Source organism: Antechinus flavipes, chromosome 4 (assembly GCF_016432865.1).
Source record: "Antechinus flavipes isolate AdamAnt ecotype Samford, QLD, Australia chromosome 4, AdamAnt_v2, whole genome shotgun sequence".
Classification (NCBI taxonomy): Eukaryota; Metazoa; Chordata; class Mammalia; order Dasyuromorphia; family Dasyuridae; genus Antechinus; species Antechinus flavipes.
This window is the reverse complement of record NC_067401.1, coordinates 26,421,904-26,433,603: the sequence shown is the minus strand read 5'-3', so window position 1 is coordinate 26,433,603 and position 11,700 is coordinate 26,421,904. Positions and strand designations below refer to the sequence as shown.

Below are 11,700 nucleotides of genomic sequence, written 5' to 3'. Positions count from 1 at the left end.
GACAGGGAGCTTTCTTTCAAAGGAAGCCTTGGTTTCAAATCCTGCTTGGGATGCCCGCAGTTGTGTGACCCAAGGCCAGATATCGAATTTTCCGGGAGCCTCTATACTTCTTCATATGAAAAAATGGAATGATACCTTGTAATGTTTACCTCCCATCTCCCAGGACCAACAGATAATGTCCCTGAGCGCTATCCCTATCTCCTTGGCACTAATGTATATTCTATGCGTCCACGTAGCTGGCCCTCCCCTCCCCTCCCCCAATTAAAAGGTAAGCTTCTGGAGGAGAGGCGCAGGGCTAGACACATACAGTAAGCATTTAATAAGTGCTGCTGGTTGATTATTGGGGAACTTGCCCAGGTCCTTGAGAAGAACGCTTTGGAGGAGGGTATGAGGGCTTAGAGGGCATGGAAGAGCGCGGTCCTCCCTTTTGGAGGGAGTCGCTATCACAACGGATTCACGGAAGGGTGCCTGAGCCAGGCTGGGCTGAGGAGGGCTGGGCGGGTGGCCAGCTTGCTCCCAATCCTCTCAATCTCGTTCTTTCTTTCCCTGCCTCCCGGGCAGGGCCTAGACCCAGCTTCTTGTTTTCCCTTCTCTCCCGCACCTTAATTAGGGGTTTCTAAGCAGAGAGGGCCTCCGGGGGAGCCTGAGGCCGCTTGGCTTAGGGGAGTTCCGCTTAAAGGGCCAGAGGCCTGGATTAGTTTAGGGAGGGGGAGGAGCCAGGGGAGGCCTGGCTGGGAGGTTGGTAGAACAAAGCAGCCCTGTAAGCTAGGGCATGGAAACGGGAGGCTTTCTACGGCAGGCTGTGCTGGGAGAGGCCGCCAACGGGTTGGGTTGGCTGGGGCTGATTCTCCCGGCTGACCCAGCTTTCCCGATGCTGTCCCCCAGCTCAGACCAGACAAAACCAGAACCAGAGACGCTGGCTGGGTGGCTGCAGCTGCAGGCCCTCCGATTCAAACGTCGGCCAGCTCCCAGGGGCCTTGGCTCTCAGACGCCCCAGACCCATTAGCCCCTCCATTCAGGAAAGTCGTGGTTGAAGAATGAAGAGGCTCCCGCACGAGGGGTCTGCGAGCTCCCGGTGAAGTCCCAGGGTGGGAAGACTCTTTTTGACCCGGCTTCCCACCTGACACTAAGCTGGGTCCAAGGTGCTACACGTGGGGTGACATTGTGTGACCCCCAGTTTAGCTAGTGAGTAAGTGCCCACTGTGTCTTGGACCCTGTGCTGGGCCAGTGGAGATACCAACTTCTTGAAATGGAGCAGTCCCTGCCCACCTGGAGCCAACAGTCCCGGGGAGGGGGCGGGGAATTGGGAAGGTAGATGATACGGGGTGGGGAGGGGGCAAGGAAAGACTCCCCAGCCTCCTCCTCCCCCCGAGGGATTGAGAAGGAATCCGGACTGGGCCCCGCGGGAAAGGTCCGGGGTCAGGGGGGTGATCTGAGAGTAAAACACGCCCCCACATTTCCAGTCCCCACCTTCCGACTCTCCGCCCCGCCTTCTCCCGCGAGTTGCTCGGCGATCTATTGGCGATGCCTGTGGGCTCGGTCGCTCCGGTTCGTCGAGCGCTGCCTTTTCGGTTCCCACGTGGGAGAGCTGACGATGGCGGCCTTGGCCGAACCGGAGGCCCACGGCCCGGGAAGCCGGGGCGGCCCCGGCAAAGGTAGGTGCGCGGGCCCGGCGCGGCCTTCCTCCTCCTTCCCTCGTCTCCCTCTCCGTGTCCGGCCCCTCCGAGGCCGCCCGCCAGATACTCCGGACCCGCTCCGGTTCCCTGGGAAGAGCAGACGCTCGCCTCGGGTCCGAGCAGGGGACCGTGAAGGGCCTGGAACCCGCGACACTTTAGTGCCCGCGGGGCCTCGGGCAGATCACGACCCTTCCTGGCTCCGTTTTCCTCTGGGGTCAGAAAGACCCGAGTTCAAATGCGACACTTCCCAGCTGAGCAAGTCACCGGGCCTCATCGGCCTCCGTTTCCTCATCCGCAAAATGGGATTCATCATAGTCCCCAGACACAAAATGCATTTAGTACATAATAGCCTTATTTCCTCTTCCCCCCAAATGCGAGGATCACCAGTCCCCAGACGCCGCCCCAACAAACCCCCAGATACTCAGAGAGACCACTTTTTTGGGAGGAGGGGCCTTAGAGAGCCCATAGCTCACTCCATGTGGCCTTGGCGCCCCCTAACTGGAGGTCCCAGGTCTTTGGGCTCCCGGGTGTTTTTTTCCAGGGTCTCTGAAACATTAGATTTAAAAGTTTCAGTCTTAGGGGGAGAGGGACAGAGAAGGCCCCCTCCCCCGTTTGGGGGCCGAGTCCAGGAGGAGTGAGAAGGCCAATTCTCAGACCGCCGTGGCCACGATGAAGTGGAGTCCGGAGGAGCTGGGTTCAGATGCCTTTTGACCTTGTATTGGGGTGGGGGGGGAGATGGCCCCCTGCTTCCGGGGGTTTTGGACTTCTGCCTGGAGTTCATGGAGGCGTCCAGCCCCGGCCTTAGCCACCCTAACGCTGGTTTGACATCCCAGCCCTTCCTCTTGGGGTCCAAGATGTGACTTCCGGTTGGGACAGGACTCCGGAGGAAGGCACCGATGCTTCAAACGCCATTTCTAAAGAAGGCATTTTTTAGGCATCACTCCCAGGCCAGGGATCAGACAAAGTTATGGGCAAGCACTTCCCCTAACAGTTACATAGTATGTTCACCAAACGGGAGCCGGCTTCTGACTGGGGGACACTGTCTCCCACCACCTACAGTCAGGATTCGGGCCTAGCCCGTGGGAGTGGGCTGTGGGAGCCGGCTGTTTTTTACGCGTGGAAAAATTGAAGTGGGGGAAGTGAAGGCTTCCTATCTGTGTGTCACCGTGGTCTTGCTCATATGTCCTGCTCAGTCATTTTCAAGTCGTGGCTGACTCTGTGACCCAATTTGGAGTTTTCTTGGTATAGGGGGATAGTTTTGGCCATTTCCTTCTATTCACTTTGCCAGCCACTGTCCCTTCTCTTATGTGCAGTGGTGGCAGTGACTCGCTCCTGGTCTTATGGGATTTTCCCCAGGTGAGTGCTCGAGAAGCCTACTAGCACTCTATCAGGGTGACTTATCTCTCTATGAGGCTGGGGGATCACAGAATTTGAGGGTTGTGGCAGTCTCCAGCTAGAAGTCTTGGGAGAACATTCACAACCTCCCTGGGCAACCCCATCCAGCTCTAGTTAGTCCTTTTTTCACTCTCTGAAATTTCCTTCTCGACAACCCTAGTCCCATTAGGTGGTCCTGGTACTGCCTCCTGATTGCTCCTGAAGGTGATGATCCTTAAGGTCCTTGAAGGCAGCTTTGTCCCTCTCCCATCAACTTGTCTCCAGACCAAACATGAGTCCTAGCTCCCCTCTTTGGGTCACCCCATTTTGACTTGTCAGTGTCTTTCCCAAACTGAAAGTGGTTCTTTCTGCCTCTTGGTTCCCTGGGATCATACCTTTCATACATACTTTATTACGCTCATTACATTCAGTTTATTTGGTTCTAGGCACCGAGTCTTATGGCAGTTAATTCTGTAGATTTCTTCCTAGCTTAATATTAGTGGGAATCTGGAGAAAGGAAAGTCTCTCTTCTCCCAGGGCTGGCTTTGGGCATTGACTTTCCAGAATTTCTGGCCAGTGAGGCAGGATTAGGGGACACTCATTGTGGGGTGTGTGCCATCAGGTCGAAGGCCCCTCCGAGGCCGTCTGGCCAATCAGATCCCTCCTGAGATCCTGGCTGACCCACAGCTGCAGGAGGCTGTCCAGGCCTTGCCTTCAAACTACAACTTTGAGATCCCCAAGACCATCTGGAGAGTTCGGCAAGCACAGGCCAAGAAGGGTAAGCAGGGGATGGAGGGAAGGTTCCTCCCTGATTCTGGAGCCCAGGATGGGCCCGGGGCGGCCCTGGGCTGTGAGCCTGGCCTAGCAGAGGTGGCCACAACCAGCCTGACTCCCCGTCTTCTCCCACTCTGCCCCACAGTTGCCCTGCAGATGCCAGAAGGCCTTCTCATGTTTGCTTGTACCATTGCTGACATTCTGGAAAGGTGAGGCAACCGTCAGGTTTGGGGCCACGGGGGTGGCTGGGCGTATCATCCTTAGGGGGAGCTGCCTCCAGCTGACTTCTAGCCCCCCCTGAAATCTCTGTCCCATTTGCCAGGGAGAGTCAGAATGCCCTCTCCTGGGCAGTTGGGACCCAATATGAAGGCCCAGGGCCTCCAGGGATGGCAGGTTAATGGACAATTAGATGTTGAATGGATTCAGGCTTAAGGCTCTGAGGGAGTCTTTCCCCCCCATGCACAAAAACAGTTCAACACCAGGGGCCACTTGGTTCGGGCAGTGGGTGTGTGTTTGGAAGGTTTTCTCTCCCCCCCACTGCATGATTCCTCAACACAATTAGCCACAGTGGGGAGCCTGGTGTGCTGAGCTGTCTGGAACATACCACAAGAACATTAGGGGGGGAGGTGGAAGGGTGAGGTGGGGGGAGAGGGGAGGTCACCTCGTGATGGGAACCTCCCACTCCCCTGCTGCTGCTCCCCTCCCCAACTCCTCCATCCTGCTGCTACAGATCTACTTCTCCAGTCGCTCCCCCACCCCCCTTGGGGATGCTCTCTGGGGCTCGGGCCAATTTGCATACATTTTAATCTATAAAAAATTAAGTGCTACGGCTGACTCAGACGGCCAGGCTGCATTTTAAGGAACTGAATAATATGCTGCTGTGCTGGGCCCGATTTGGGTCCTGGGAAGGGTGGGGTGGGTACCTTGCAGCCTCTCTGGCTCTCCCTGGATCGGTCAGCCTCATGCAGGCCGAGGACTGGATTTTTTTTGGCCGGGTTTTTCAGCCTCCCACCTTCCCCTGGCAGCGGGAGATGGGACAGTTACTCTCCCCCCTCTCCTCAATGATCCAGGCCTGGCACTGGTGCCTACAACGTGCCGCCAAGATCCTCCTCTTTGTATCATGAGGCTCGACATGGAATGGGGTGATGGGCACAGACCCTTCCCCCACATCCGAAGTTCTGAGGGGTGGGTTGGATTGGATGTTGCAAGTAGTCCCATGGGAAGGGGAACAGATCCCTGTGGGGGAGTGCACATGCCTGGCAGAATGTCTGCCTCTTCATACCTGACTTAGCTTTGCTTGTGTTATGTACACAGGTGGGTCTTCGGGGCCTCTGTAACACTCAGGTTTGTGTGAATGTGAGATCTGAAGGGATCCGGGTTTGTGCCTTGTGTGTTGGAATGTAGTTATGGGTAAAGTGAGCTGTGGACAGTCTCCTCTGCATGGGCTAGGTGGGGAAGCGGTGTGAGTGTGTGTGTGTCTGTCTGTCTGGGAGGGGGGCAGGGATGGAGTGGATGGGGACAGTATCCTGTAGGAACCATCCAAGTACTCCCAGCACCTAGATGGAGAGTGTGGGTAGCTGGGCCCAGCCCACTGTGTGCAGGGAGAGCAGGAGAGACTCCCTGGTGTGGAGGAGGGAACCTAGAAGGGATGGCCCAAGGGGGTTTCTTCCAGACCTTTGGAGCTGATGCCATTTTCTTCATTCTCCCCCCCCTTCTCCCCTGCAGGTTCACCGAAGCTGAGGCCATAGTGATGGGGGACGTAACGTATGGTGCCTGCTGTGTGGATGACTTCACTGCCCGAGCCCTGGGAGCTGACTTCCTGGTGCACTACGGCCACAGCTGCCTGGGTACCTGGAGGGGCCCGGGGACCTCTGTTCACGGCTCTCTCTGCTTCTCCCTTCCCTCTGCAGTCTCACTCATTCTTTCCCCCCAGACTTTGGTCTCTGTCTTTGTTGCTGGGAAGGCCAAGGCCTCCCCATCCCCAGGTAGAACTATCCTTTGGATGTGGTTGCCATAGAAACTGCTGTCCCAGATGTGGGTGTTCTCAAGCTTGGCTTGTGCAGCAGGGGTCCTGAGCAGGGTTTGGAAGGGCCAGGTTGGAGGAGCCTCTGTGTCCAAGGTCACATTCTCCCCCCATTCTCCCCTGCTTCTGGGCCTGATTGTGTGGCCAGGAGCCACGCCCTCTGGGGTCTCTCCCCGACTGATGGCCTTCCTCCTGCCCTAGTGCCCATTGACGTCTCGGCCCAGGGTCTTCGGATGCTCTATGTCTTCGTCGATATCCGGATAGACACTGCCCACTTAGTGGATTCGGTCCGACTCACCTTCCCCCCAGCGACTTCCTTGGCCCTGGTCAGCACCATCCAGTTTGTCTCCACTTTGCAGGTGAGTGGGACCGAGCAAAGTCCCAGAAATCTCCTTGCCTTCTAGCTGTGTCTGTCCCTCCTCCCACCCAGCCTCTCCTCTTCCTCCTACAGATAGCTGCCCAAGAGCTGAAGACCGAGTACAAAGTGTGTGTCCCTCAGTGCAAGCCCCTGTCCCCCGGAGAGATCCTGGGCTGCACGTCCCCTCGGCTCCCCGAGGAAGTGGAAGCCATTGTGTGAGTTCTGGAGGCAGGGGCGTGGGTACTGTAACCCTGGAGGCAGAAGGGACCCAGATTTCACCGGTGACTTGACCAAGGTCATATGGCGGCTTCTCGGGCCAGTGATCATTTCAGGCTGTGCCTATCTTGATATGAATTGGAATGGGTGTGGGGGGAGGTGGGATCGAAGTGGTGGGGATGTAATTGGAGAAGACGAATGGCTGGGCCCAAACCGCAGCCCCATTAATTTAGCATCAGGACAGCTAACGAGCAGGAGCGCACCATCTCCTGCTGCCTAATTATTTTAGGTAATGGAAATGCTTAATGTTGTGTGAATGCAGACTGCCTTGGAGCAAACTTCCCCCAGCCTTGAGGAGGGCCCCCCTTCACCCTAATAAGAGAGAGAAGTGCTTTCCGCCCCTCATCCCCCCAGGCTGGCCTGAAGCTGGCATCTCTGACTGGACTCTTGCCCCAAAGGTGAAGGCTGTCTTCCCCTTGGGAAAACTGCTCCTAGAGGATAGATTTGCAGTTGTACCACCAGGCCCCTGCCCTGAGCCTTCCCAGTCCAGCCCTGCCCCTCCACCCCCTCCTTGGGCCATTTCTCTGACGCCTGCGGTCAGTTGATCTCTCCTTCCCTGATAAGTACCTGCACTTAGGGGCCTCTGAGCATAGGTGGGGGAGGGGGAGAGGCAGCGCGGAGGGCAGCTGCTCATTAAAATTGGATCAGTCCCTAGGGTGTTCAGGGAAGGGGCTAGAGCCGGGGGTGAAGCCCCTCTCCCTCACCTCGGTCCTTTTAAAGGAGATGAAGGCAGTGTTGCATTATCGAAGGGGAAGGGCCCGGGGCAGCCCTGTGAGGCCCTTTCAGCATCAGAGTTGAGGTGTGGACCCCCCTCCCCCACCATTTCATCTGGGATTAAGCTGGCCACTTTTCCTCAAAGGGCGCACTAAGCATTCTTCTGCCCCCACAGGTATCTTGGTGATGGCCGGTTCCATCTTGAGTCTATCATGATTGCCAACCCTGGCATTTCTGCCTACAGGTACTGGGATGCCGGGGTAGGGATCCTCCACCAGCTGGAGGTGTCCGGGGGCCCTCTTTGTCCTGACTCCATTTGAACTGTGCTGTTTTATCCCTTTGAAGGACTTTGGCAGCCCCATAGCTCAGGGGATCCCGGGGACTGGGCGTGGGGGTAGAATCCCAGACCTGCTGGGAGGTGGGCAAGGCTCGGGCTGCCCGGGCACTGCCTGCTTTTCTCTGCTTTCTCCCCTCCCCCTCCCGATTAGCTGGTGGTGGGAGCGGCTGCTGGAAGCCTCTGGTGGGTGGGGAACCTTTTTGTCGGGGCGGAGCCTCCCTGGCGCTGAGCCCGCTCTTCCCTGCAGGTATGACCCCTACAGCAAGGTCTTGTCCAGGGAGCACTATGGGCACGAACTCATGCAGGCCGCCCGCCAGGAGGCCATCTGCTCCGCCCGTTCTGCCCGATCCTGGGGGCTCATCCTGGGCACCTTGGGCCGACAGGGCAGCCCCAAGATTCTCGAGGTGAGTGCCCCGGGATGTGCTGGGATGTGGCCTGCCTGGATGGGCCATTTGTGGCTAACGCTGGTGACTTCCACAGCATCTGGAGTCCCGCCTCCGCCCCTTGGGGCTCTCCTTCTTCCGCCTGCTGCTCTCCGAGATCTTCCCCAACAAGCTCGGACTGTTCCCCCAAGTGGACGTGTGAGTCGCCCCCCGAGCCCCCCGTTCGGCCCCCAGCACCAGCCTCCACGACGGGTGGTCTCAGATCCTGACATTTACTAGTCACTCAGCTTGGCGGGGCGCCCTGCCCTCCGGGAGCTCACACGCTAGTTTTGGGCAGAGAGCAATTGGGGAAGAGAGGTAGGGAGGAAATGCTGTTTCTTTGCCTCAGGTGGGTGCAGGTGGCCTGTCCGCGGCTTTCCATTGACTGGGGCACAGCCTTCCCTAAACCGCTGCTCACCCCGTACGAGGTAACGTCCTTGAGAGGCCGGGGCAGGAAGCTGGGAGTGGGGGCGGGGGGCGGGCCCTGCCTAAGGCACCATCCCCCTGCAGGCCGCCGTGGCCCTGAGGGACGTCTCCTGGCAGCAGCCCTACCCCATGGACTTCTACGCGAGCAACTCCCTAGGACCGTGGACAGCGAACTACGCGAGCCCCCGACAGCGTCCGCGGCCAAGGCCGCTGTCCTCGGGCACCGGCGAGCAGGTGGGGCAAGCTGGGCGTGCTGCGCGTGCGCCCGGGGAGGGACGAGGGCCTGGGAGGGTCCGCGAGCGGGCGGAGAGAAGCGCGCAGGCGCAGTTTTCCTCGCTCAACTGATTGCTGCGAGCCAACACTGCCGCCCAGCGGCGGTAGAAAAGGACTTCCACCTGGCGGGGCGGGGCCGGGCGGGGCGGGGCGAGCCTTCGAGCGGCCTCCCCTAACCAGACCTCTTGCTCCGCCAGGTGAAGGGGACACCCGTGGCTACCGAGCCGACCATCGGTTGCAATGATTGCGCCTGCCTCGAGGAGACAGTGCATTCGCCCGCCCCCTGAATGAGTATCTCTTGGCCGAAGGCCCATTTTTTGGGTTCCATCACGGCTCCTCCCCCTTCCCCGTCTACGAAATGATCGCCGCAGCTGGACACGCCCCTTTGCTCAGCCAGTCACTTCCGGTTCCGCTTTGGCTAAGCGGCTTCCTGTTCTCCGGGCCGGTGTCGCCATGTCGGAGCCACGACCTTTGCTGCGAATTCTGTGCCTGGCCGGCTTTAGACAGAGCGAGCGGGGCTTCCGCGAGAAAACCGGGTCTCTGAGGAAGGCTCTGCGAGGCCGCGCTGAGCTTCTTTACCTCAGCGGCCCGCACCCCATCCCAGAGCCCGCCCCTGCACATGGTGAGTGAGGAGTCTGGTCCCGCCCCCTCCAATCACGTGGGACTCCGCCCTCTTCTGTTAGCTCCTGGAGGTTCCATCCAGGTCCGCAGCCCCCGCCCCTGGGGTCCTTCATCGGATCTTCCCCTCCCCCCCTCCCGAGATCATTCCTATTTTTTTGTACAGAAAGGCTTCCCCCTCCCCTCCCCCCGCTTCTTTTACCTGCATCTGTTTGCCCCCCTCGAGCTCCTTCCCATCCTGGCTCATGCTTGACCCCGCCTCCACCTCTTACGACCCCTCCCCTCCTTGCCCCTGCCTTTTTGGGGTAAGACTCGGACCCATCCCCATCTTTCACAATTCCTCCCCTCCCCCCATGTTCCAATCCTTGGCTAAGACTTGGCCTCGGCCCTACCTCGACTCTTCCCGGCGCCCCTCCCTCCCCCCTGGCAGCTCTGGCTCACCTTTTTGTCATGCTCCCATAGGACCCTATTCCCCAGAGGAAGAACCTCGAGGATGGTGGTTTTCAGAGCCTGAAGCAGCCGTATTCTCTGCCCTAGAGGAGCCCGCAGAATGCCGGGGCCTGGAGGAAGCCTTAGGGGTGGTTCAGCAAGCAATGGCCAAACTCGGGCCCTTGGACGGACTCCTTGGTTTTAGTCAAGGGGCAGCATTGGCAGCCTTAGTGTGTGCCTTGGGACAGGCCGGTGACTCCCGCTTCCCCCTCCCTCGATTTGTCATCTTGATTTCTGGTTTTCGCCCAAGAGGCCCCAGACTCTCCCCACCTTTCCTGCAGGCGCCCCTGTTGCTACCTTCACTGCATGTGCTGGGAGAGACTGATCGGGTCATCCCTACTCAGGAGAGTCTTGAACTGGCTGGCTGCTTCTCCGGGGCAGTCACTCTCTCCCACCCCGGTGGCCACTTCATTCCAGCTGCTTCTCCCCAGCGCCAGGTGTATCTCAAGTTCCTGGACCAGTTTGCAAAGTGACATTTCTGGATTCCCTTGATGCTCTGTCCCTTCAGCAGAGCATTGAGGATACTTGAAGCTCTTACCAGCCGCTCTTACCAGCAACCTTCCTTGTCATGGCTGCAGCTCCTGGCCATCATCAACCGAGAGAAATGTTGGTACCCTGGGGCTCAAGCTATGCACATCTTCCAGAAAAGAGCAGCATGGCGAACTCTCATCAAGGGAAGGGAGATTCCACAGAGAAGAGAGCAAAAAGGGGGACACAGGAGGCAGTTTTTACACCATGAAATGGGTGGGCTGATTCACAGAGAATTTAAGGCAGGTGTATTGGGCTAATAGTAGGTAGGAAACAGGGTGGATTTGGAGAAGTGTTAAAACATATGCTGTTAATTACCATCCAATAAAGCATATGTTTTGACATTTGATGTGTCTTTCCCTAGTATACACTCATGTACTAGGTTTTATGGTGGGAGTCTCAGATCAACCCCAAAAACCAAATTAAGTAGCTTTGGCTGAGCACACTTTTGAACATTGAAGTGCTTGCTTCTTGACAACCACCTCTGTGTGTTGTTCTTTTGACATTATTCTCCCTTGGTTCTCTTTGTCCTATTCTTTGCAAGTGGATCATCAATCACCACAGAGCTTTTTACTCTGTCCTGCAAGTGATCTCTTTTCATTAATGAACATCTATATTGAAATAAAACTCCTCGATCTAGCTTTGCCAAACTGCCTATTAAATGTTTGATAGGCATATCAAAGTCAGGCATAATTGTTAGCTCCAAACTTTCTTTCTAACTTTCCTGTTTGTGTTGCTACCGCCACCTTTGTAGGCCCCTACCTTTGCAGTCTTGGAGTCATCCTTCCCTCACATTCCCATTTGGTTGTAATCTTGTCTGTTCACTTGTCTGTCCCCATCTCTCCACTCAAACATTTACCACTATATTTCAAACTCTTTTCATCTCTTGCCCAAATTGGATGCCCTGTCTCTTATTTTCCCTGCTATCCCTCCTACACAGTTATGTCATATTCTTAAAGCCCCGGTTGGGCCGTATTCCTCTCCTGTTTACATCAGCTCCAATGACTCCCTGTTAAGACTATAGGGATAAAACATTAATTTGTTTTAGAAAGCCCTCAATAATCTGGCTTCCAGCCTGTCTTTCCAGATCTACTACTGTACAATTCTCACTTCCTCTTGCATGCTATATCTTTTCTAATGAAATGAGCAGTCATTCCCCATATATCTTCTATCCACATGTCTTTGTATAGGGTTGTCCTTTGGATCCAATCCTGATGTCTGTTCCTTGTTGGTCCCTATCTTTAAAGCTTGGTTTCCTACTTTAGAAATCTCCTTTCCTGACTCCCCCCCCCCACTCTCACTTGCTAATGTTCTTCCTTTCTGGAAATGATTTTGTGTTTGTGTGTAATAAATGGAAACTATCTTGTGTCTTTGTTTCATAGTTGATGTTTATAACCACTTTTTGAATGAAT

General features: G+C 56.5%; 2 protein-coding genes across 3 annotated transcripts; both read left to right on the top strand.

Annotated features, from left to right (window-relative positions):
- Window positions 1-1,543: 1,543 nt before the first annotated feature.
- Window positions 1,544-8,943, top strand: DPH1 (diphthamide biosynthesis 1). Of its 2 annotated transcripts, XM_051992158.1 has the most exons (12): window positions 1,544-1,655; window positions 3,673-3,828; window positions 3,970-4,033; window positions 5,550-5,671; window positions 6,049-6,206; window positions 6,299-6,420; window positions 7,371-7,439; window positions 7,780-7,936; window positions 8,013-8,113; window positions 8,304-8,382; window positions 8,465-8,614; window positions 8,851-8,943. In XM_051992158.1, the coding sequence occupies exons 1-12, from the start codon at window positions 1,595-1,597 to the stop codon at window positions 8,938-8,940; spliced, it is 1,329 nt and encodes a 442-aa protein (XP_051848118.1). In that variant the 5' UTR covers window positions 1,544-1,594; the 3' UTR covers window positions 8,941-8,943. The 2 variants fall into 2 exon arrangements, with proteins under 2 accessions (XP_051848118.1, XP_051848115.1); XM_051992155.1 differs by having other exon boundaries at window positions 8,304-8,614.
- A 151-nt stretch (window positions 8,944-9,094) lies between these two features.
- On the top strand, window positions 9,095-11,656 carry OVCA2 (OVCA2 serine hydrolase domain containing). The gene is made up of 2 exons (XM_051992165.1): window positions 9,095-9,275; window positions 9,734-11,656. Exons 1-2 carry the CDS (start codon window positions 9,107-9,109, stop codon window positions 10,231-10,233), a joined length of 669 nt encoding a protein of 222 aa, XP_051848125.1. The 5' UTR covers window positions 9,095-9,106; the 3' UTR covers window positions 10,234-11,656.
- Window positions 11,657-11,700: the final 44 nt, after the last annotated feature.